Genomic DNA, 25,530 nt, shown 5'->3' with positions numbered 1-25,530 from the left:
CTCTCAGTCCGCCTCGTGCAAGCCTGGAGAAGGCTGAGAGCCCTCGGGCTCCAGCCCCTCGGACTATAACCAGCAAGCCGATGGAAGGGACGCAGAGGGTGCTGTGAAGTGTCACCCCGTGCCTGTGTGACACAGCTGCTCTGTGCCGGCTGCCGGAGCAGTGAGCCATCGCTGCGGGGACATGCAGCCCCGGCCGTCACCCTGGGAAGGTCCCTTTGCCATCCTCTCCTCCCCATCCCCCTGCTCCAGCAGCTGACTTGGGGCAGTGGGTGCGCTTGCGGTGCCCCCCGGGCTGGCATGGCAGCTCGCTGACCCGAAACCAGCGTGTGCCATGCAGGGGCTCGCTGCCTTCACCCACCTCCCGGTGAGCCTTTGAAGAGACATCGAGGAGCGCAGCAAGCTGGGGGAGCGCTTCCCCGCGGGGCTGCCCCGGTGTTCCCGGCTCCGAGGAGCAAGATGGAGATGGATGGCACGGAGGGCGGCTGCGAGGGCAGGGGTGCGCGGTGTGCCGCGCTGCCCGGGCCCTGCTCGGCCTGACCGCGCACGGCACGGGAGCGCCCGGCGCTGCCGGCTGCGGGGGCTCGGCCCCGAGGGCAGCGCTTGGCCCCCGGGCAGCTCCGCAAAGACCTGGGGCAGCCCGGGGCCGGGTGAGACGGGCACGGCTGCCACGGCCATCCTGCGAGCTCTCCCGCCTTCCAAGGCACTCCCAGCAGGTAAGACTTCAGGAAAGCCGGGGGTACCCCCGCCTGGTCCGGATTCCCGGCTCGGTGCCGCCTGACAGCTGTGGCGGTGCCTTGGCAGGGGACAGCGCCAGCCCCGCACGGAGCTGTGCCCACCTGCCAGCCGCTTTCGCCAAATTCGGGTCTTGGGCTTGCCCGGCGGGTTCTCCCCGGGCATCCTCAGCCCTGTGTCCTGCACAGAGCTCGGCAGGGGCTGGCGGGAGGCAGCCGCGAACCGGGCACCGGCGGTGTGGAACCGGGGACTGGGAACCGGGAGCCGGGCTCTCCCGCCCGCTCCCGCGCCGCGGCGCCGGCGGGCGGGGGACCGCGGCACCGGCACCCGGGGCGGGCGGGGACCAGGGCAGCGGCATCGCGGGGCGGAGTGGGGACCCGCGGCATCGGCATCCCGGGGAGCTGCAGGCACCGGCATCCCGGGGACCCGCGGCGCCGGCATCCCGGGGCGCGGCGAGGACCTTAAGATCGGTAACACAGGGAACAGGGCACCAGCCTGCGAACCCCCGGGCATCGCAGGGGTCAGCAGCCTGGGGTGCGTCGGGGACTCGCGGCATCGGCAGCCCGGGGTGAGAGGGCAACCGGAGCAGCGGCATGCAGGGGAAGCGAGGCACCGACATCCCGGGGTAAGCGGGGAGCCGCCGTGCCAGCATCCACACCCCGGGATGCTGCTGGGTGCCGGGGCGCAGGGACACTCCTCCCTGTCCCTCTGCGGGCGGGTGTAGGGCAGTCCCTCGCCCCGGAGCCTGCCTTCCCCGGGGGCTGCATTCCTCCTCCCGGGGAACGGAGCACGGGGGTCCCTCTGGAGAGCTGTGCACGCTCAGCGTGAGCCCTGGGAGTGGAGGCTGGCACAGCGCTGGGCTCTTGGTAATCACCCTCTCCTGCACCCGAGGCGAGCAGGGAGTCCCCCGTCATCTCCATCTCCAGCCCTGAGCATTTTGGTGGCCTCTGAGCACGCAGCAGCAGCTTGTGCTCTGCCTGCAGGGAGCAGCCAGTAGTGGGAATCCCCCTTCCATTCTCCCCACTGCCTGCCTGGCAAACCCCGCACCGCCCAAGGCACGGCTTGCTCCTGAGCATCTTCAAGCCGATGAGCACGAAGCCGCTCAGCAATGGGGATGGGGCTCTGCAGGGGCGGTTTCGGATGACCAGAGAGCAGATGTCTCCTCAGTCCTGTCCCAGCATATGGGGACACCACCCTGCAGGAGCTGGGACGCCACCCACTCCCACGGGCCCTCCAGGTACTGAGCAGGGGACTCCCAGTCCTATCCCAGTTCCATGGATATCTTGCACAGGATCTCCTCAGTGGTCTGCAGCCACCACCCCTGCACGCATGGGACATGCACGGTCACAAGCCCCGGGTGACAGGGCATTTAGGGTAGGCTACAGGCAAAGGATAAGAGGTCCCTCCTCCTCCTCTACGCATTCCTAATGGCTCCTTTGAGACAAGCCACACGACTCCCTGCTGGGAAGCCTCGCTGAGCTGTAAGTACAGGGGTTTTTATTTGGGCTGTTAATCTAAATCCATTGTACCTGGCTGGAAAAGACCCTGTGTGCAATGCTCCCTGCACTTGCTGCATCCTCACTTGAATGTCTATTAGCACCTTCCTTCCCACTCCCCTGAGTTCCCTCTGTCAGGTAGAATAAATATACATAACTTCCATTTGAAAGCCTTTGAGAAAAAAATATGTTGTCAAGGGAAACTCTTCTAGCATTTCTTATAGACATGCTTGATGTGTTTTATATTTTATTTTTATTCTCATAAATGCATATACCAGGGATTTTTTTTCTCCACAAGATAGATATTAATTTGAACGCCCAACACCCAGCTCACACTGGGCTTGTGTAATTCTGACGGTTGTCTCAAAATAGCTTACAATATATTTCAACATCTATCAGAAAGAGACTGGCTTGATCTGTTCCTTTTTTCCCAATCATTCATGGAAATTTTGGGTCAACCAAAGGAAAATTTTGCAAATTCACTTTCTCCCAGACAGACACATTTGTATTCTCTGTTCATCGTGCTTTTAAATAAAAATCACCCAAGCTTCCAAAGTGAGCTTCTGTTTCCCAGCTGAGACCCCTGCAAATGTGAATGGGGCGCACGCTTTGATGGCCCAACAGGGGAGATCACACTGGGTCCCAGTTCAAAGCCCAGTTCTGTTCTAAAGCTGAGCTTAGCTGTTCGTGAAACAAATAGGCAAGAGAGTTATAAAACTATTAATTGCTGCTTTAGATTCCTAGATGAAAGCTGCATGTGGGCAGAAATAATTTGGTCTATTCATAAGTGAACATGATAAAGGAACATCTCTGGCAGTTCGTGACCCTTCTCCTCGCTCTGCTTCCAGTGCAGCAGGGATGGAGGGATTTCCCTGGAGTACAAAGCCTGCAGGGTCCCGACATCCACCTTTTAATTTTGAGCTGGGAGCGAGGCAGGAGCCATCCCCTTCTGGCTGTCAGGGTCTGGCATGTCTCACCCAGAGCCACAGCTGTGCACTGGGGATGGTCTGGCTGAGCTGGAGCAGTGCTTCAGGCTTGTCCTGCCATCCTGGGCTGCCTGTGCCCCAGCCCAGCCCCCAAACCACCTTGCCTTTGATTTTGGTGGCCTGACCTTTGAGAGAGCTGCTCTACAGGGAGGGTGCAGGGAGAGTCTGAGGCTGGTTTTGGGATAAGCTGGATCCCACAGATGCACCTCCAGGGCCCCCCATCTGTGTGTGTGTGCTTATAGCCTGAATGCATGAGCATCCTTCTGGAAGGAACCTGGATTAGTCATCCCTACCCCACAGATGGGCTGTGTGATGTCTTCTCTGGAAAAGCTAATCTGACACTGAAATTCCAATTTATCCCCGAAAGAAGGGTTTACACCCCTTCTTCTCCCTTGCTTTTGGCTTAAGCATTAAAAATGGATCCTTCTCCTTCTTCCCTCCCGTTTGAAAGGCAAGACATGAGTCCATTAAGCTCTGAGGTTTATCACCAGCTGGTTGCCTCCTCCAGACGTGGTGTGATGGAAGTGCTGGTTGTGGTGCAAAGCTGTGTCTTTAAGGAGCCCCAGGCTGGGAGATGCAGTGGAGTTCACAGATGCCTTTGCCAGGCTGTTTCACACAAATCTGGCATTTCCTGCACCCACAGCCAGGCTCAGCTTAAAAAACACCTCCGGGGCTTTACCATGGCTCCATTACCTGTTCCTCTGCAGCTCTGCTCTGCCCTACAGGTTTAAAGGTCACCGTGTCCCCCAGGCCCCTCCCAGTCCGACAGACCTTTTACACCGAGGTTCTCAGACTGGAAAGCAGGTGTTTGCCCCATGAATCCTGTGAGATGGCTGGTGAGGAAGAACTCACAGACTCCCCTGGGTGGAGTGACCCACCTTGTGTCCCCGACCTGGCCTTGGTCCTTGGTGGCTGCTGTGGGACCAGGCTGTTCTCTGTGGGGTCTGCTGGCATCTCAGCATCACTGCAGGGGCCGCAGCCTTTTCTCCCTCAGCTCCTGCTCCCTGTTTTTGCCCTCTGTCCCTGTGGTCCCTAAAAACTTGGAAAATTCTGTGGGTGACATAAGACAGGAAAGAATGTAATTCCTCCACCAAGAGAGCAAAGCAGTGTCCCTCAAACCCCACCACTCTGTGCCAGGAGCAGGGAGATCCCCTGAGTACAGGGCTGCTCCATGTGTCCCCTGGTTGTTTTGATGAATAAAGTAGGTGGGAAAATCTGATTTCAAGGTGGTGCATAAAGATCACAACGCTTTTTATTTTCCTTTTTGCTCTAAACTTCTGGTCAAGACAGGTAAATGCATCTGCATCTAGGAATGCTTTAACTGTTTTTCATTAGTAAATATAATTTCTGCTGCACAAAAAAGCCCAGCTCCCTGAAACTTATAAATCCCTAAAATATGATAGAAATCAAAACTCTGGGTTTTTATTTCCCCATCAACATACAGATTTTATTCAGTCATCAATGATTCTGAATCATGTTTTTGTTATGTTTCAACATAATCAAAATAATCTTAATATTTTACATGGCAGAACACACAAGAGGAAACAAAACAGGCAGATGAATTGTTTTGACACTGCTTCCTCTCAAATTTTCCTTAAAATCGACACCTTCTGTGACAATACTTTGATTTTGGCAAAACTGCCTGTGCTGCTGGAAAGATTGCACCATCTAAGGACTTTTTGACCAGGTCTAATTAGTAGCGTGGGTAGTGGGGCTACAAAGCACTTTGGCAGGATCACAGCAGTGGTGATTTGACAAGATCTAATTTTTCCTCCGGGAGACTCTTTGGGGAATAAATCTCTCTTCAGTGACTAATTACCTGTTTGAAGAAGGAGAGCCCCATGGGTGAGGAGCTGGAGGTGAATTAAACTGCATTCCTTAGGCCATTAACAACCTGCAAAGGGAGAAACTTTAGGAGGTAAAAAGTATGGAAAAGTTCAAATGGAAAAATCATTAGCTTTTCTTCTTTTAGCTTCCATACCACAGGAGAACAACAGTCTAAAGCTGTTTTTCTCCCCTTCTCTCTCCTTGGTCCTCCCTTCTCAAAATGCAAACATCCCTCCTCACTCCCCAGGGTGCTTCTGCCCCCTGCCAGGAGCCCCCAGATCTGGGGGAGCCCTGTGTCCCCTCCAGCCCCGCTGTCTCACCCACAGGTGGAACCCTCTCCTGCTCTGCTGATCATGGTCAACAAGACCTTAAACTACTGGGGTCCCGGCTTTGAGGAGGACGTTATCAACATCAACGTGGGCGGTCTGAGGAGGCGGCTCAGCTCCAGCGCGCTCTCCAAGTTCCCCGACACGCGCCTGGGACGGCTGCTCTCCTGCGACTCGGAGGAGTCCATCCTGCAGCTCTGCGATGACTACGACGTGAGCGCCAGGGAGTTCTACTTCGACCGAAACCCCGGGTTCTTCCTCTACGTGCTGCACTTCTACCAGACGGGCAAGCTGCACGTCATGGAGGAGCTGTGCGTCTTCTCCTTCTGCCAGGAGATCGAGTACTGGGGCATCAATGAATTCTTCCTGGACTCCTGCTGCAGCTACCGCTACCACGAGCGCAAGCTGGAGAGCCGGCACCACAACTGGGATGAGGAGAGCGAGGTGAGCAGCGTGGACACGTCCCCCGATGAGATCTCTGACATCAACCACGACCTGCTGCGCTACAGCACGCTGCGCTGCGGCAACCTGCGCAAGCGCCTCTGGCTCACCATGGAGAACCCCGGCTACTCCATCCCCAGCAAGCTCTTCAGCTTCGTGTCCATCAGCGTGGTGCTGGTGTCCATAGCCACCATGTGCATCCACAGCATGCCCGAGTACCAGGAGGTGGATGAGAATGGCAACGTGCTCGATGAACCCATCCTGCACAAGCTGGAGTATTTCTGCATCTCCTGGTTCACCTTTGAAGTATCCTCCCGCCTCCTGCTCTCACCCAACCCCAGGAAGTTCTTCAAGCACCCGCTGAACCTGATTGACATTGTCTCAGTGTTGCCCTTCTACTTCACCCTGCTGGTGGACGTGACCATGGGCAGTGACTCGGAGCTGGGCAACCTGGGCAAGGTCGTGCAGGTGTTTCGGCTCATGAGGATATTCCGGGTGCTGAAGCTGGCTCGGCACTCCACTGGACTGAGGTCACTGGGGGCCACCTTGAAGGTAAACTGGCTCTCTGTCTCCTTACCTACTCCTTTAGTGCCTAGTAGGGCTGAGAGTGAGCTGCTGAGCAGGTAGCAGGCCAGCCAGCATCTGCTGGGTCTGCCAGCACCAGTGTGTGTGGCTCAGGGCTGCTCCTGTCCCCTTTCTGGGAAATGGGGAACCCTCCTAAGGGCATGCTGCCAGCTGACCAGAGGCCAGTGTCCAGCCCCTGGTGTCTGCCCGTTTAGGGAAACAGAAATCCTGCTGCAGCTGAGTTGATAATTGAATGCTTCAGGACACAATGAGGCTGGCACAAAGCAGCAATAGAACAGCAGTGGGTGAGTTGCATGGCTTGAGACAGCCAGCCCCAGGCAGGGTCTATGCCCTCAGCAGAGCCTGGGTTTCCAGCAGCTGCCCCTCAGTGTGACAGAAAACTTGGCATGCAGGGCTGGGGGAAGCTGGTCCCAGGACCTTGTGGGCCTCAGGAGGAAGGTCTGGAGGAAATGCTGACCAAGTGGAGGACCAGGATTCAGGTATTCCTACAAGTGGCATCCCTGCAGGTCTGGTGAGAGGGACCACATCCCCCATAACATGCCCCAAGGCTGTGTTTCTCCAGACCCCCACCCACAGCACCCCTGGCCTCTTCAGACAGACCAAGGTCAACTTGAAATCTGCCGTGCAATCCTCACTACCCCAGTGCTGCAGCCAGACCTCCATCACTGCAGCTCAGTGGTGAAGCAGAATCAGCTTCCATACCCAGTGTGGTTCTGCTCACCCCCACACTCTCTCCCCTCCATCCTCCTTCTGCTGAGGGCCATGTTCCGAATCTGGGGAGGAGGAAACTCACATCCTGCGCTTACATAGAAAATCCAGCCTGGTGCAGAGACAAACTCAGCCTTTAATTGTCCATGTTTCCCGGTGATTGCATCAATAGGAATCCTAAAGCTGATCCTTGAGCCTGCTCAGAGTGATGTGTACTCCCAATGCCCTGCCACACATGGAGCTGGTGCTGGGCATGGGGGGATGATCACCAGGGCAAGCATTGCCTCTTCTTGGGTCAATTGCACAAATATCCCTGTGCTTTACCCCCTTCAAACAACTGGTGCACCACACGAATGGCCAAGGAAGCAATCTTTGTAACACAGCCTGAAATTCAACCAAAGGGCCACTCTCCTCCCACTCAGTGCCTGGCATGGGAGGGAGCTGCAGCTCCTGGTGCTGGTCCCTGTGAAGGGCCGTGTCAGGGATGAGTGGCTGGGGACGCCCTGTTTTCACTGCTGCAGCAGGGACAGGGCTGGCATGGGGTGTACTGGCATCTGCAGGTCTCGGCTGCTGGGGCTGGACCCGTTCCCGTGGCTGAGTCATGGAGGAAAGCAACCACTGAGTGTGAGTGGGGGTGAGGATGGGCAGCAGGAAAGGTCTTGTGCCAGCTTCTGCTGTGACGCAGGATCAGCCCTGCCCAGAGCTAATCTTGCAGAGCCCACAGAGCATCAAAATATTCCTGGCATCCTCAAAGCCTGCTGAAAACAGAGTCCAGGGTGGGTTGCTTGCATTGAAGATGCCTGAAGTCCTACCTGCATCATACTTGCTTCTGAACACTCACCTTGAGAGGGCACTGACAAGTGACAGACTCAGGTAAACCTGCTGGTGAAATTTAAGCAAACTTGCACACATGGAAAGGGCTTCCTGAGTCCTGCTAGTGCTCCATCCAGTGCACCTTTCAGCAGAGCAGGCAGTGATGGACTCGTGTGCACATTACTAAGCAGCAGACGAGATGTGGGGAGCCGGCAGCGCCGCGGCTCCGGCTCTGACGAGCGGCTGGAAGCACCCAGTGACGTGCTGGAAGGTGCCCCTTCCTGGGGACTCCGTGGCCAGCTCCAAACGGGGATGAGCAAAGACACAAATCCGATGCAGCAGCTTGGCATTGTGATTTAGTGGGCACATAAATTACGACGTCTTGTTAATCATAATTTACTTCCTATTGCGAGAGCAGAAAGCAGGAGCAGAGCAGTGGAGGCTGTTAACAGCCAGGGAGCGGGAGCGAGGGCTCTGGCAAGCTGAGTGATTGTTCCCCTGCCACGAGAGTGCTAGCAGAGGGAATTCTGCCATTTGTGCATCGTAAACCCTGAGCAGTCCTCAGATTGCTTGGGGCCTGATCCACAGCATGTTTAATTTGAGGAGAGGCTTCCTACACATCTCTGCTCTTCCTCCCCGCCATGCCTGACATCCATTACTGCTACTGCAGCTCCGTGGGTGTGGGTTTGGATCCCCTCTCACACTGGCTGTCGGTAGATGTTGGTCCCTGGGTAATTACAGGACATACAGGGATCTTCAGGAGTTGCTGTCTGTCCCCTCAGGGGCCTAAATACATGAGGAGGTTGGAACTGAGCACATCCCGTGTCACCCTGCTGTCACTGCCACAGCCCATCTCTGCTGGTCTCCACACTGCTGTTTCTGGCAAGACTCAAAGTAGGCTCTTGCATTCCGATTGTCTTCTGCTGAACTGGAGGAAAGATGTGCATTTGGCAGGAACCTGGAGAGACTGCTGCTTGGAGGGCTTTTTGCTGGAGTCTTTTATTACCTAGCATTGCCTCCCCCAAGGATGGCTGCTTGCTAAGCCTGCAACCCACCCAAACGCTGGTTAAAACTGCATCTCACTCAAACCCTATCCAAGCCTGCATCCCACCCAGTCCTTGGCTAAACCTGCATTCCATCTGAAGCCTGGCTAAGCCTGCATCCCACTCAAACCATGGCTAAAACTGCATCCCAGCCAAACCCAGCTGCAGCTGCCTTTACCCTCAATCAATGAGCAATCCAGAAGTTTTGCAGATAAAGGGCTGCAAATAGATGGCAGCCAGTGCCTGAGGATCAGTTGGGAGATTTCTGGAGCCTTCACTGTGCTGCAAACCCTGCCCCTGCATGTAAATTGAAGCAGCAGGAGCTATGGAGCTGCCTGACTTCCCCTTTGCCTTCCCCCTCCAACACATCCCAGGGCCAGAACAGATACTCTTTAAAAATGCATGAGGTTATTTGGTGCTGCTGGTCCCCAGCTGGGATGTACAGACCTGCTGTTAACTCCCAGCCAGGAGCAGGTCATTCTTGGCCAGGTGATCACCCTTGGCTCTGAGCTCTTTGTCCTCCTTGAGGAGCTCCCTTGGCACTGCCATTGGGCATTTGCAGCCACAGGTGAGGGAGGAGAAAGAGGAGGAAGAGAAGGTTATTTGGTATTACTGGCATTATCTGAGCAGCTTTTGCCAGCTGTCTAAGCAAAGTCTCCTCATTCCCTGCCATGAATCCACCTCCTTTTAAGTCTCATCCTGACCACAGAAGCCTTTTCCCACATCTGCTGCTGTTTGCTTTGCTCAAATGTTGTTTCCCTTAGCTATTATGTGGTCTCCAATAAAGCATTTTCTGCTTGTTAGGAGACTGGGAAAAAATCTCCTCAGTCAAAGCTCTGCTTTCCTTTTCCCAAAAGATGAAGAACAAGCTGGCAGGTCAGTGGGCAGAAACATCCAAAAAAATTCACTTCTGGCAGTCAAAAAGTGATTGGACAAGCCATGCTGGGAGGATGGTGGTGGCTGCCTGTCCCCTGGCAGTCCCCTCCTGCCATGACTTGCTGCCTGCTCCTCCAGCTGCCCACTGCCCTTTCCCCCTGGGCTTCTGGCACAGGTTTATACTTTGTTCAAATGTTAGGAATATAAAAAGAAAGATCGCAGCACAAAGGTTTTAGGTTGAAACCAGAGAAATGGTGTCTTCTTCAAGGAGTGTTGCATACCTCTGCCATCAGAGCTGGGTGTCCCATGGGAATGTCCCAAGGCTCCCAGACCCCTTGGGCTGCATCCCACCAAGCTGGGGCTTGCAGCACCCTGCAGGATGGGTGACACTGGATGGGTCCCTGGTCTGCCCTGATGACCAGGGATGTTTGGTTTCCTGTCAGCTCTGATGTGATATTTCTACATGTGTGTAACAAAGGGTTTCATGAATGCTGAGGCTCCATGGTGTTGGGGTACAGGAGGGACCCTGGGGCTCAGGAGTCCCCAGGGAGCCTGGGCTGAGGCCTGGGTAAGAGCTGAGCTGAGCTGAGCCTGCAGCAGAGACCACGTCCCTCCTGTGAGCAGTGCCAGCCACTCAGGAAGGTACAAATTGCTTCTTTTAGTGGCTGCCTATTAGGTGGCTTCTGGGGACCTGCCAAGATAAAAGGAAAATGTGCTAAATATTGTTAGCTGAGATCAGGCCAGAGTGAGTGCTGGAGGCAGGGGAGCAGCCTCTGCTGGGGATCCCTGCCTGGGGAGCACAGATCTGTCTTCCCTCCCAGCACTCACAGGCTGGTGGAGTGCAAAGAGGCAGCTGTGGGTGCCAGGAGCAATTCCTGGCTGTATCTGCTTGCTCCAGATGTGAGTCACTCCTGCCCCACCCCTGGAGCAGGACATCCCACAGCAGAGGTGGATGGAGGCACTGGGATCCCTGGTGGAGGAGTGCAGGGATCTCTGTGTCCTGAGGTGTGCAGGGTCTGTGCAGGGATCTCTGTGTCCTGAGGTGTGCAGGGAGTCTGTGCAGGGCTGTGTTTGCACCGTGGGATCTTTGTGGCCTGAGGTGTGCAGGATCTGTGCAGGGATCTCTGTGTCCTGAGGTGTGCAGGGCCTCTGCAGGGCTGTGTTTGCACCGTGGGATCTCTGTGTCCTGGTCAGTGGCCCCCACTGACCGAGGCTCTGCTTTTCCTTGCAGCACAGCTACAGGGAGGTGGGGATCCTGCTGCTCTACCTGGCTGTGGGGGTCTCTGTCTTCTCTGGAGTGGCCTACACTGCTGAGAAGGAGGAAGACGTTGGCTTTGACACCATCCCAGCGTGCTGGTGGTGGGGCACGGTCAGCATGACCACCGTGGGCTACGGGGACGTGGTGCCCGTCACCGTGGCGGGGAAGCTGGCGGCCTCGGGCTGCATCCTGGGGGGCATCCTGGTCGTGGCGCTGCCCATCACCATCATCTTCAACAAGTTCTCCCACTTCTACCGCAAGCAGAAGGCGCTGGAGGCGGCCGTGAGGAACAGCGGCAAGGAGGAGCCCGAGGAGGCGGGGAGCAGCCCCAGCCATGAGCGGGACTCGGAGGCTCTGAGCGACACCTCCCTGGACAGGGGCAGCCCTGACCGCCGTGGTCTGACCCCCGGTGCCCACCCCAGCCCCTGAGCCCTCGCTCTGCAGCCCTGGGGCACGTGGGACCTGCTGGGACCCACCTGGGACCTGCTGGGACCCACCTGGGCACGTGGGACCTGCCTGCTCATGGTGAGCACGGCACCGGGACACGGTGGAGGAGCCACGGCCAGCATCATCCTGAGAAGGACAGGAGGGGTTGGAGGAGATGTTGGAGGGTGCTGGCTGCTTCCAGACCCTGTGCCTGCCTGGATGTGTCTCAGCCTTCACCCTTGCTCACCCGTGGCTGCAAAGGGAGGTTGTGGTGCTGGATATACCCCTGCCAGAAAGGGAGGCAGAAAATAAGAAATACAAGTGAGCCCTGATGAGGCACTGCCCCAGGTGTATGGAGAGGGATTTTCCTCTGCCCTAAAGTTTTGTGTTGTCCAGGGTGAGGTTAAATAGCTCAAGGATGAGGCAGCCCTCAACCAGGCTGGCAGTCCTTACAGATCCTGTGCCATGTTGACAACTCCAGCCCCAGCCTTGTCCTACCCCAGCAGGAAACAGGCTCAAAAGGCTCAACTGCCCCTCCAGCCATAAAGGAAAGGGGCCTGGGAATGAGCCTGGATGGGAGGAGAGGTAGTGTCCAGCTCAGGGTGAGCCCTGTGGTCCCCAGCCCCTGCAGTGGGATCGACTGAGCCCCACCTTCTTTCCACTGCTAGGATTTATCTGCTGTCCTGCACTGCCACTGCCGGGACCCCAGGGATCTGGGGCTGTGCTGGGAGTGTGGCTCAGCTGGGAGCATGTCCACCCGTGGGGAGGGACACTGCCCACACACGGGGGGTGACCAGGATGGCAGAAGGAGCCCTGTGCTCTGAGGCAGCAGCAGGCAAAGGGGTCAAGCTGGGGGAGCTGGGGAGCCAGTCCCAGTGGGGCTGTCCCCCAAGCCCTGGTTTCCCTCACCACAGCCCCATGCCTGGCGTTATCCTGCCTCTTCCCTCCCTGTCTCAGGGCCAGGCAGGGCCAGGAGGGCTGTAAGGAGGGGTCACACTGCCCCAGTGTCCTCACAGGGAGCTGAGCTGCTGCTGCACTCACCTTCCCCCTGCAGGGAGGGAGCTGGGGCACAGGGGACCTTGCACTGCTATTGTCACCACAGCCTCTGAGCACCTCAGCCAGGCAGGGAGGCCGGCCTGGAACACAAACCCCTTCCTGCCCTCACCCCAGCCCACCTGAGCACTTTCAGGGCTGCTCCCAGCACAGCATCAGTTCCCTACAGAGCTTTTCCTCGCCCTCCCACCCCTGTTCTGTTTGGAAATTGTGCAGCCCCGTTGCACACAGAGGAGTGCACCCAGCAATGCCTGTTTAGAGCAGGAGAAATGTGCATCCCACAGTCCCAAACCACCTCAAACACTCATTAAAGGCTGCAGGATGACCCCAGGTCCCTGGATCATGGCTTTGCTGCTGCTTCTCCTGGCTGGTTTCAGCACAGCTGTAGCTGCTGCTGCTGGCTCTGCCTGTAGCAATCTGCTGGTCACAGGCAAGGAAAGCCAACACTGGTGCAGGTCCAGCTTTCCAAGCCCAGTGGGACTCAGGGAGGGTCCCCAAGGATTGGTGGTGTGAGATGGGAGGCTGCTCACGCTTCTGGCATCATCAAGTCTTCCAGTACCAACTCCATGGTCTGCTCTGTGCTTATTCCTGCTGGGAGCTGGGACTGGAGAGCAGCACCCTCTGCTCCAACCAGCTCCTGCTGCACTGTTACTTGAATACAGGAAGGAGTTTCCCCTTCTCAACATAAATATTCCAGTAGCAAAATGTATTCAAATGTGAAGAGTAAATTATATCTATTAATGAAAAAGCATTATGCAAATAATTAGGAGCATGTAAATTAATTTTCTATCTATGCATGGGATGCATACTGTATATTTTATTAAAGACCTCAATGACCTGCTGTGGATGCTGGTTTCTGTTTTGTGGCAGCTGGATGTGCTCATGGGCTGAGCCAGGGCTGGGTCAAGGTGGGCAGAAGCAGCCAAGCTGCTCCCACAGTGCTGCAGGTCCCTGCCAGCTAGCTCCAGCCCCACCTTGGAGCCCAGCAGAGTTCCACCCCAGTCCTGCTCTGGATGGTGTGCTGACAGCCAGTCCTCGTGCCTGGACCACTGCTGTTATCCTGGCTGGAGCAGCTGGAGTGACCCACCTTCCTGAGGCATCCATGGGCTGGGAGGGAATGTGCTGGAGCTGGTGGGCTCTGGGAAAAGCCACTTGGGGAGGCAGGCATCACAGCTGGGAGGGAGGAAACCCTGGTGCTGCCTGTGGCTCTCTGATGCTCTGAAATGAGGGGGTGTCTCTGGTCTGTTGCTCTGCAGGGGCTGGCTGGGGAGGGCACCACTGCTCTCCCTGTGTCTGGGCATGATGGGGTAAAAAGTTCAATCTTTATTCCTTTGACAGCTTTCCAATTAAAAAAAAAATTAAAAATGCACATGCTGCCAATCATTCCAAGGCAAAAGCTGCCCCACCTTGGGGGCTACGAGCAAGGCAGGACCTGTGAGCCCCCTGCCACGTGGCAAAGGCCCATCAGAGGGGGCTGGTGCACGAGAGCCCCAGGCTCGGCTTTGGGAAAGCCACGAAAGATGTTTTCTTTTTATAGCCTCCTGCTCTCTGTGAAGACATTAGGATTTGTATGGCTCTGAGTAAGTGCACCAGGAAAATCCTCCCACTGCTGTGCAGGCAGATCTGGCAGAGCTGGCGCTGTGCAGAGCAGGAAGGTGCCCAGCAGCAGGGTGGGCGAGCACGGCCCACGCTCCCCGAGCACGGCTGTGCAGCACGGGGCTGCAAGGACAGGCCTCTCTTACTATTTCTGAGGCAAGCAGGAAACTCGTGTTCTTTTGCTAATCCCTAATCAGTTTTCCTGAGTGGCTGCATTTTCATTTGATACAGTGGGTAAATCAATTACACACTTTATCAGGTTATTCCTACAAAGCTGCTTTCCACATTCACCAAATGATTGACTAAAGCATGACTCTCTTGCCTCCAGGGAATGGTGATTAAGGAGTGACCTTATTAAGCTATTTAATGCAGCTGAGAGTTAGACAACTCTGCTCAAAGAGACAAAGTAAACTTCATTACCTTTGTTTAAAACTTCTTTTCCTTTGCCAACTTTCAGATCCATGACTACCCTGAGCGTGGTCTGTGCACTTGGCTGGTAATTAGAAAACCAGGAGATTTTAAAGGGCTTCATCAATAAGAAGGAAAGATTCCTCACTGGTAGTGTTTCTGGGATCTCCCCTGCTCAGATTTTTACAACCCTGCTAACCTCAGCAAAAATCAGATCTCACTGCTTGAGCTCACTGCTTGACACGTTTAATCAGTGTTACTTCTATTTGCTGAACTATGTAAGGAGATCAGTAAAAACAAACAGTGCAGTAATTCCTTTTTTTTTTTTTTTACAAAATAATGCTAAACCACTTTTGCCTTGTAGTGAGACAGCCCTGAGGTCTGCATACACTTATAGGTTCATTTTAGCCTTTACCTGAACCCAAGCTGCTAACTTAGTTGTAGGAAAGACACAAAATCAAGACTTCCAACCATCTGAGAAAGCCAAATGAGCAGCCTTGAAGGCATGGAATTAAATTAACCAAATGTGCCTAGACAGGTCACACCATTTCAGGGAATAAAACCCCCAGGTCAGGCATGCAGGGAGGCACAGCACCAGCAATGCATCTTCACATCCAGACCTTGAGCAGAGTGGGAGAAACTGCCCCACATTTCTTTCAAGATCGTGCTCTCTGTATGAAGGAATATTGGTCCAGAGCTTGTGAGCCCCTTGGGCTGAGGGAAATGCACCCTGCAGCTCAGCTGTCTGCTGCCTGTGCACAGACAGGGCTGCAAGAGGCTGCTGTCACACTCAGGATGGGGCTCAGGGACTCTGGGCTCCCTCCACGTCCAGCCCTGTATTGATTTGGACAGCAACACCCTAGAGGGGAGCAGGACAGTCTTTCATAGATGGAATTGAATTGTTTTAAAGTTTTTAAGCACATTGGCTTTCTTCCTGGGCTCTTAAATTAAAGAGCAATTAACTTTCAGTCTAGAAAGAGCTGATGGGTATTTCCTGGTTTGACTCGTCAAAATTTTGCCAAAATGATTAGTGAAATGAAAAATTGTCAACTCTCGAGGCAGGGCTGTCAGCCAACACCCAGCATTTATCCAAGCTCAGACTCTTTTGGCCTGTGGACAGCAGGAAATGGTACAAAATGAAGGTGTAGGAAATGAGTAGCTGGGCAAAAAGGACACTGGCACAGCAGCTCCTTTACCTTAGTGCTAATAGTTATTAAAAGTGCTGGTGCTATGGGCTTAGTGGAGAGCTGTTTTTTTCCCTTTATGGGGGAGAAAACCAAGGCTAACCATCAGCCTCAACTCGTGGGTGCCTGTTGCTGGGTTTGTTAGCCACATGCAGAAGTTTGTGCAGCAGGTGCAGTGCACACAAACACTCCCCTGGTATGGCTGCACAACCCTCCCTCCCTTTGCTCTGGGGCTCCACAATATCCTGGTAATGTTGCTGAGAAGATGCGAGAGCTCCAGGCTTCCCCAGTTACTAGAAAAGCCCGCAGCCTCCCTCCCTTTGATTTCCAAGCTCCTTCCCAACACTTAAAAGCTCAGATCTATTTTGTTTCTTCCGGAATTGCTAACCAAAGCTGACTCCTGAATGAATTCTGTCTCTGCTCCAGTTAGTCATCCCTCCAGGACAGATTTAGTAACTGCTCAGGGAAACCACATCGAAGCCAACAGTTCACCATTGGAAGGCAGCACCCACTCACTGTCAGCTTCATCTTTTCCTGAGCTAGAAAGCTCAAAGTGCAGCAAGCGAGCCAGAATTAGGAGTGAGCCTCCAGCCTCACCTGTTGTGTAGGAAGGTGGATAAATTGGTATGTACCTAGCCCCAAATGTGCCTGCAGGCTCAGGGAAGCTGCTGCAGAGACAGCAAGGACCTACAGCAGAGCTCAGCATCCCCATCTGCCAAAGCACCCATGGGGCAAACATCCCTCTGCAGGGCTGGAGCTCCAGGCAGGGCTGCTGAGCATCCCCTGCTGAACCCGACAGGGCTGCTGAGCATCACCTGCTGAACCCCACAGAGCTGTTGAGCATCCCCTGCTGAACCCCACAGAGCTGCCAGCACGTGGAGTTGCCCCTCTGCTCAAGCAATCTCACCCCAGGCTGCAGAATTAGTAAAGTTTTAAAACATGTGTCTGACACGATCACTGCCTGTGTTCCTGGAAGCTTGTGGTCTCCTCCAGAATGTTGCATAACGTTGGCTGAGTGGAGGTGCACCACGTTAAAACTTGTCCTGGTAAACAGGAGCACCCCCAAGTACTGCAATGCACAAATATGAGACACAACACTGATGCTTTCAGGTAGGGACAGTTTATTTGCCCCTTTGAACAAATAAGGCAAGATATTTGAGAAAGATCAAACAAAATCTCCTGTATCAAACTGAGAGGAATGCAATAAAAGTTACTGTTCCATACATATACAAACTAAAGACCCAATACTATTATATACAAACAGCCAGATCTTACAAAACAGCATTTCAAGTCAGCAGTTTATGCCAGTGTTGCTAATTTCTTTGTTACAAAAAAAGTTAAAGCTACAAACTTCACATTTGTAAGTCTCACATGACTGACACCATCAGTATCTCTGGGTTTCAGAAGCAAAGAGAATGGTTTGTCCAGAACCCTTTCCAAATGCAGATGGACCCAAGGAGCACATGAATGCAGCTTCTCAATTAAACAAGTTTCTTCCTTAAAACTTTGTCAAAATCCTTCCCTTATGGTACCAGCCTTGATCATAGCTTGGAGGACTCTGAGGAATGAACAGGTACTGTGCTCCCAGACATTCTACAAAGGGACCAAAAAGGGAAACATTTTCTCCAACAAATTGAAAATCAGTGAAGGAGAAAATAATTCCTCTGCACTACAGCTCCAAATGCAAGAAACATCATTAAGTCTCACCCACTGCAAGCATTTGAGAAAGGTTCAAAGACAGTCAAGCCATTGGATCAGTTTTAGTTATTTTGGTTCGTTTGCTATATTTTAAGACAATCACGTCAGCAAAGCAGAGTATTTCAAGAGTGCTTACATTCAGTTACAGCAGTCACAGGTTGCATATTCTGTAAATAGACACCACCCCGTGGTGTTTCACCTTAAAGTTGGGGTTTCTAATGCCCTCTGATCTCTACAGAGTTATCTATACAGTGCAGAGGAAAAAATCCTTCCAGCAGAACAGGACTGACCCACACCACACAGGCAGTGCACAATTTACCACGTCACAGATCTCTGTGTCTGTCACACCAGAGCTGCTGGGCCAGATCCACCCAAGTGACTTATTCAAGATCCAACACTGACCACAGAACTCCCTGCTAAGCTGGAGTTTCTTTGATGCAAAGGATGCTCATGAAAATTGCTCATCATAGAGACATGGTGAGGGCAAAGCCTATTGCACAGATTCCAGATGAGCACGGGATGAGCCCTGATGCTCCCCAGCAGCTGGGGCTGTCAGATTGCTGTGCCAGGACGTACTCCTCCTGCAGCACCCTGCATACACTGCTCACTGCCTCCCTTCCTTAGGACAGCTGTGATCCCACTGCATCAGCTAACTGAGGCAAAGCCATGCAGTGAGCCCTGCAGAGGGTAAGGATGGCTTGGTTCCTTTCACAGCTGTGGAGCAGAACTGTGAGCAGCAGCCAAGAGCCTGCTCCAGGGGGGAAACAAGACCCTACAGAAACACAAAACAAACACATCACCTCTGTAGCAGCATTTGATTCAGGAGACACTGCTGTTTAATCATCCAGGTGATGTACCAAGGCCTAGTTCAGAAGCACGACGTGGAAACTGTTCCCTCTATCAGAGCAAAATAAAAAAAACCATTGGTACAAACAACTTGCTCTGCCCAAACACTCCATCATATGCTAGGCACACCTAGAACTACACAGCTGTGCTGTTAGAGCCCAGGGGCAGAGGCACTGCTCAGTCTCTGCCCTGCAAACAGGCTTTGCTTTACCCTCCATCCTGATGTGAGCTGATTGCACCATCCTCACAGAGATTGTACATGCATTGTGTTGATTGAGCTGTGCTGGGCAGGGAAATTAAAAAAAAACAACTCAAGAGGATCCAGAGGAGCTGGAAGAGACTGACCCTCTTCCAGCAGGACATTGGTAATTGTCTTCTCATGCAGATCAACTCTGCCTTTGCTCCACCACCATAAATGCACATCTTTGTTAATTTAACAGTCTTTACTTTCAGTTTGATTCTCCTGATGTGCTAAACCTTGCAGAAATGTGAAGGATTGTGAAATCAAGTTTTTATTCAAGCATCCAAAGATGTAAATTTGAAATGAAGCCTATAAAATATTTCACAAGTTGTGGAGATTTTTAAGTCCTCTTGGACACAGCTGAAGTACCTAAATCCTGAGAGAGGTTCACACAACTTCCACCCATTCAAACACTTTCCTTTTCCCAGCACTCCATTCTCAGCAGGGTCTCCCTGAAGGACATTTCCAAACAGACAGACAAAGGGGTATCAGATCACTGACTGGCTTTTGGTTTTAAGTGGGTGTGGATTTTAAATTACAGAATGTAATTTCTTATGGAGTCACAACATGCTTTATCTACTCGTATAAATTTATGAAGTACACAAAACGAGGACAAAACCGAGGTCATGAAGACATCACACTTGCTTAAAGCACACAGTGTAAGGCATGGGGCTTATTACAGGCTTTTTAAAAACTGAGATTTAAGTTTCTTTCAAAAGGCTGGAACAGTTTGCACATCTTCTCACCTGCTCTCTTCAGTGACCTAAAACTTATCAGTACCTTAACAGTAGAAACAGTTAACAGCTTGAAATTGAGTCTGTGCATCCACAAAGGAAAACAAAAACAAAAAACCCATAAAAGAATCAGCTGTTACAGACAACCATCTGTATTAACTTAAACCAAAATAGACTCCTGAAAGTTCAGTTGAAAAGAGAGTGAGCCAACTTTCATTAGCCAATTTCTATCTGGTTCCTCTGGTTTAAAAACAACCCGCCTAAAAACAGTAACAGAACTCTTTTGGAATTATGTTTTAAATACAAGTCTAACATTAAAACATACAATCAGGATTTTCCACACGATGGCATTCCTGAGTTCACAAAGGTGCTATGGAAAAATAAACGAGCAGAAGTATTGCCCTCTATTTTGCTAGCATATTTCAATAGAAATCAATCTGTTCAGTAGTCATAAAAGCAAGGGGCTGATTGTTGGAGGGTGGGTGGCTCTGCCCGTGGCTCAGAAGTTCTGCTGCCGCCGCTTCTTGGCTTCGATGGCGTCGAGGATGGGCTGCCGCTTGGACTGGTACTTCTGGCGAATCTCCTCGATCTCCTGCTCCATCATGGGGTCCAGGGCAGACAGCCTCTTCTGCAGCTCATCCACGCTCCAAGTCTTCAGCTAGCAGGGAGACAAAAGAGGAACAGACACTGCATCAGGGCACACCTGCAGGGATGCTGCTGCTGACGGCCACAGCGCGTCTTCAGCAGGGAAAGGCACCCAGAGCTCTGCTCCAGGCTGCTGCCCCCAGTGAGAGTGCTGTGAGCCTCAGGACAGTGCTCCTGCTCATTTCACAGGTACATTACATGCTCTGGTTGCCGGCAGTGTGAGCACACAGCCAACCAGTGAAATGTTTCCCCCATGGGGTTGCTTTTCTAATGCTTCGTTTTGCAGGCTTAGGACAGAAATGCTGTGCTGAGATGGAAGGAAAGCAAACCTCTCTTCTCCTCCCCTTTCTTTGCAACTAAACCTCCTTATGCTAAATGACTAAAGGGGACATGGTGAACAGGAAGAAAATCACATCATTGACAAAAGCTGCATGTGAAAATAAAAAAAGGCAATTATGTACAATCAGGCTGAATTTCAGTCATGATGAGGAATTCAGACTCTGTTACACCAGAAATCCCAGAGCACAAACACACACCAGGTCACTTTGGGTCAGCCTGGTACTGATAAAATATGCAAGTCCAATTTGTATTTTCCTGCACACGTGAAGATGTCAGGCTCATCTGGACAAGCTCCCTCTGCCTGAATTCTCTCTCTCTGCCTGACCTTTGTTTAATTGGCTGTTCTTGTCTGTAGCAATTTGCTGAGAACTGGCACAGCAAAGTTTTTCTCTGTGATTACAGATGCCAAGTGTGGCCTGGGACAGTCTAGATTGTCCACAGCTACAGCCTTTATGTAATGTCATGATATTGTAACTGGTGCAACAGGCAGGATTTTAGTATAATGTTAAAAATATGGACACTGGAAGTGCTTCAAATGTTTACTTAAGCACCAGTCCTTTCCCCATCCAAGACCAAGTGACCACAGGAGAGACTGTTTTACAGGCACTCCAGAAGGACAGAAATGACTGTGCAGCACCTGCTATCACTAAGCACCTGCTGTGGATGCTAAGAATATGCAAAATAATTTGGGTTCTTTCTTGTGCACAAAGAACTGTCAAATTTTTTTTTGTCTTTCAACAAATGTCATAATTAAGTGACTTATCTTTATTTTCAAGCAAGTGGAGCTGTCCTAGTTTAGCTGTTAATTAATCAGCTGTCAAGACTGTTCTTCAAGCCATTTCTGAACCAAAACACAGAGTGAAATGTTTGCTGCCTACTATAAGGCAACAAATGAATGTTTAATGGCAGTTTGCATCACTCCTTAAAACTAAGATATGGAACTCCTGATGCCTTTTCCTGAGGTAGAAGAGATACCACTCCCTAAATCACAAAGTCACCTGCTACCTAATTTCTCACAATGTCTTTTGAAGTTCTTTAGCATATTCTGCTAAACAAGATCTTTCCTAGTTGCTGTTTCAAGATCACAAATCCATTTTAATAATCCAGGCACACATGAAACAACCTTTCTGCCCACGGTATACAGTACTTCAGCCTTTCCAATCAGGCAACTGTTCATTAGAAAGACAAAGCACTTCCTCCACAAAGATATATATTATTTATACACATTAATGCAACTTTAACAGGCAGCAGTTTAAGTTGATGCATGGCACCAGTTGCCTTTTCACACTAATTTATTAAGGAGCAGGTAATTATTCAACATTCCACTTCCTCACAGTCTAGGGAATTGAAAAGTCAAATAAAAATGCAAAATAGAAGAAAATATTAATACAAGTACTGAATTCATACACCAAGCAGCTACACCTCTTCCAGTGCTGGACTGCTTAAAGAGAGTATTGGAACAAATCTAAACCACCTTGCTCAAGGTGTAAGCCAACTATCAGATGTGAGAAATTGCCCTCAGGCTGCAATCTTCCAGGGATGCCCTTCGAGCCTTCTCTGCCTTCCTCCTGAAGAGCCTGGGTGCTGCTTGGAGCCAGAAACAAAGTGCCTGAGCTGGCAGAGCAGATGTACAGGGATGGGCTGCCCAGAACACGTGGCAGTGAGAAAACACTGCCCTACAGCTGTCCTTGGACAGGATGGAGCACTGGGACATCCTCCGTGCACACCGACACACCAAGCCCTCCTGCAGTGTAAGAGCTGCTTGCCAAGGGACACAACAGCTTTGACAATTCCAGGGACTGTGTTTGCCAGGACAGATGGCTGAACAGAGTGGAAGATGCTGGAGCACAGCTAAGTCTGGAGTGGGCAAAGCCCACAGATTTATGTGAATATGAGCCAACTGGAAGTGGGTTACCTGCACTATGCAGAGCACAGTGCTGCTCACAGAGCTGATCATGGCTTAAACACCACAGGGAGGCTGGCAGAGGGAAGGGAGGCAAGTGCATGTGCCCAGGAACCCGGGAGCACAGGAACACCCTGTGTGCAGAGCTGTGTCAGTGAGCAGGAACAACTCACAGCTTTCATCTGCAATAATGGCACACTGTGAATGCCACGCCGCTCCTGGAAGGGGTGGAGAAGCCAAAGGGCAACGCTGGTGCAAGGTCCAGGAGGTGACTGCTCAGCCCAGATGAGCTGATGGCAGACTGGCAGGTCCCCCGTGGGTGATGAGAGCCACAAGAGCCACGCAGAGCAGGGGACACCCAGCCCTCTGCTCCTGCTGTGACAGCAAGAGCCTGGGCAATTACTCAGCCTGTCCTTCCACTCACACATCTTCAGAAGGAAAAAAACCAACTGAACTGTTCAAAATGTGATGGCCTCCATTTCACTTTGCTGCCTGGCATTCCACTGTAAGGCAATGCCACAGACAGGCTTCCTCCCAGAAATGAAGTTTGAGACTCCAGTATATCTGTTTCTGCACTCCTGGGACGCTGACATTATTCTCTTAGAGAAACGCCAGGAGCAAAATAAGACAAGAAGGACAAGGACAGCATCTCATGACAGACGGTTACTCAGGGTAAAGTCTCAGCACTGAGCAGCTGCAATTAGAGCTGGTTTTAGCCACGGGCTCAGTCCCATTCCTCTCCTCACTTCTCAGCATTTCCTCTGCTCTAAGAAGTCTAACTGTGTCTGCAAAAGCTGTCTATTTTTGTCCATGCTGATCAAATACCTAAGACAAACTTCTAAAGGAAGGAATCTCATTTCAAATGTAAAGCTGGATAAAAAATACTTGTTCTAAGGTTGGCCAAACAAATCTATCAAAATGGTGAGGAGGCAGCACATGAAACTCTTCCAGCAAGCCTGTATGTTGAGAAAGCTAATTTTTAACTGTTTGATTAACATTTGCATTTTTACTTGAGGTTTTGAGAATGATCTTAACTCTGTAAAAATGCCCAACTGAAGACATATGTCAGAGTGGAAGTGTTCATCTGAAAGCCTCTCACCCACAGCTGCTGGATGCTGTTTGTTTTCTTCAGACACCACTGACAGCAACATCTTGTTTTAACATGCTGATGATTTCTACTGTATAATTCAGAAGGTCATACATAATGATATCCTTTGGAAGGACAAAACCTACAGCCTTTCCATGCCTACGCAGTAGTGATGGACAAACCAGGAACAGATCATTTGAAATGCAGTTTCTTCCTCAAGGAGGAGATTTGTAAGCTATTAATGACATTCCTTTGTCAGCATTTCTGACAGATTTGCAGACAACTACCCCACTGAATAACGTTCAACTCAGCAAACTGCTTCTGAGTTGCAGTTCTTTCAAATCAGCATTTTAAAAACAGGGGGAAAAAAACCCACTTGCATTTCCTACAGTCAGGTAAAGTGTCACAGCAACATGATATTCTACTGAATGCAAATGAGCCTAAGCACCAAAAGGAGAGTAAGTATAAGCTCTCTGCAGACACAGCCACAAGTTTGGTATTCAAGGGCACCATGGTCTGAACTTTATACCTCTGCTGTTCTGTCCTAAACAGGACACAGCCCAAAACCCTGCCACCATGCCAGATTTCTATTTCACATAAAAAACATCTGTACTAAAACACAAAGCCTAGAGAATTAACTCAGCCTCTGCCCCATCCCCATGAAAACCAAACAAAAAAAAACCCAAATGGTGAAAACTTTTTGAATTAGAAGCTGATGCAAATAATTTACCACAGTCCTCTTAGTACCCACAGCCCTCACAGCAAGGTCTGGAGCTTGCCCAGTTTCGGCTTGGCACATTTTCTGGTCCCTCAAGAGCCCTTGAGCAGCACAAGGTCACCCCTCCTGGACCAGCCTGCACTAGTGACATAAATACAGTCACCCAGTGACCCCCGAGTCACTCCAGCCATCATTCTGATCTGCTCCTCTGGCAAAACCACTGCCAGCCAAACCTCCTTGCTGCATGAATTACGAGCATCAAACAGAAATGAGCTCTTTCCCAGCAGCATTCCTCATTTCTCTCCCAACAAAGAGTTTTGGCCAAGCTCTAGTTCACTGACTGCACAGGAATCAAAAAATATTATCTTGGGGCAAGTGGAAAAACATGTTCCTCCTGAAACTTTCCTTTTACTCACTGACACTGCATTTGACCCCTGCATTTAGCACAAAGCCTTTTCTTTGCTTGTCTGCAAGGTTTCAAGCTACCTGGGCTTTGCTTTTAGATACTGTCTTTGAAATCCTGAGGCTTGTGCCAAACAGGAACCCTCCATCCCCTGGGGGGAATGCAGTTTTTCTACCATTGCTTTCCAAAGATGCAGATGGACCATGACTTCTGGAACTAAAATTGGAGTATTTATGACACTGGTGTTACTTTCCTCCTGGTGAAAGCATTTGAAGTTTTTCAGAAAGAGAATATTTTCAAGTCTTGGTACTAGAACCAATCCCACAAATAAAATTAGGAAGTTGTTCTCTTCTTCCCTAGCCCTCTAGACATATTCCTCTGCCATAATTCCTGTGAGTTTGAACACTTGTCTTCCACATGCTCAGGGTGTTTTCCGAATTTCCTCCCACTGTTACCCAGAGCCTGTGGCTTTTTAGAAAGAAAACACCCAGCTGCATCTGCCTGCCTTTCACCCAGAGATTCCAGGTGGCATTTACTGCTCAACATAACTTGATGTCAAACTTTTAAGTTTTATATAGCCTTTAGAAAAACTGGCTTTGGCAATTATCACTTCATAAGGGGCAGTGGGAGTTTGAAGACTAAAATACAGAAGTAATAAAATTGCAGCTTCCCACGCTACACAGGGAAATAAATTCTTAGTAGAAAAGATACAAGCTAGATGGGAGCCAAGGAAAAACAAATTAATTGTCTATTTAGCACAGCCTTTATTGTCATAGTTTCCTTTTAAGCCTAGTTTTATGCTGCAATCTAACAGCTCTTGATTGCATACTCAGTGATCAAAGCCCCCCATCAAACTCATCAATCCCATCAGCAGGGAGCACAACCCATCAATTTTTTGTGTGTATTTAGACAGGCAAACTCTAAACGTGGCTTGAGAAGGGGTTTTACCCAAATCAAGTTACCCAAGCTATGCTAAACATTAAATGCCAAACGGGAATTTGCTGTTAGAGATAATGAAAGGCATTACCACGGTAATACAGTAGCAACAGTCTGCTTTGGAAAAACAAAACCAGCACAACCAACTGGGACTTCAATGGTGTGGAAACCCCTCAGGGGAGGCTGCTGATGATCACACTCGACAGCAGAGGTGGCTACGTA

The 25,530-nt window shown here is 51.2% G+C and overlaps 2 protein-coding genes across 8 annotated transcripts in view; one reads left to right on the top strand and one right to left on the bottom strand.

Moving 5' to 3' along the window:
- The first annotated feature begins 605 nt into the window (after window positions 1-605).
- KCNS1 (potassium voltage-gated channel modifier subfamily S member 1) lies at window positions 606-13,411 on the top strand. Of its 6 annotated transcripts, none has more exons than XM_039728215.1 (4): window positions 669-713; window positions 2,024-2,213; window positions 5,289-6,360; window positions 11,065-13,411. In XM_039728215.1, the coding sequence occupies exons 3-4, from the start codon at window positions 5,395-5,397 to the stop codon at window positions 11,518-11,520; spliced, it is 1,422 nt and encodes a 473-aa protein (XP_039584149.1). In that variant the 5' UTR covers window positions 669-713; window positions 2,024-2,213; window positions 5,289-5,394; the 3' UTR covers window positions 11,521-13,411. The 6 variants fall into 6 exon arrangements, with proteins under 6 accessions (XP_039584150.1, XP_039584149.1, XP_039584148.1 ...); XM_039728214.1 differs by lacking the exon at window positions 669-713 and adding an exon at window positions 1,032-1,357; XM_039728216.1 differs by lacking the exon at window positions 2,024-2,213 and having other exon boundaries at window positions 606-713; window positions 5,368-6,360.
- Window positions 13,412-16,862: 3,451 nt separating this feature from the next.
- The window catches only part of STK4 (serine/threonine kinase 4), a 46,799-nt gene continuing 38,131 nt past the window's right edge, over window positions 16,863-25,530 (bottom strand). For both annotated transcript variants that reach the window (XM_039728092.1, XM_039728093.1), the window contains one exon: window positions 16,863-19,935. In XM_039728092.1, the coding sequence (XP_039584026.1) occupies window positions 19,777-19,935 (159 nt within the window). In that variant the 3' untranslated portion in view covers window positions 16,863-19,776. The remainder of the gene's footprint in view (window positions 19,936-25,530) is intronic.

Source organism: Passer montanus, unplaced genomic scaffold (assembly GCF_014805655.1).
Source record: "Passer montanus isolate IOZ18808 unplaced genomic scaffold, ASM1480565v1 scaffold64, whole genome shotgun sequence".
Classification (NCBI taxonomy): Eukaryota; Metazoa; Chordata; class Aves; order Passeriformes; family Passeridae; genus Passer; species Passer montanus.
The sequence above is the reverse complement of the archived record's forward strand: the minus strand, read 5'-3'. Positions and strand labels throughout refer to the sequence as shown.

Coding starts and splice junctions, on each gene's coding strand:
- KCNS1 (XM_039728216.1), top strand. CDS start 5,395: ATGGTCAACAAGACCTTAAACTACTGGGGTCCCGGCTTTGAGGAGGAC. Junction 6,361..11,064: donor CACTGGGGGCCACCTTGAAG/GTAAACTGGCTC, acceptor TTTTCCTTGCAG/CACAGCTACAGGGAGGTGGG.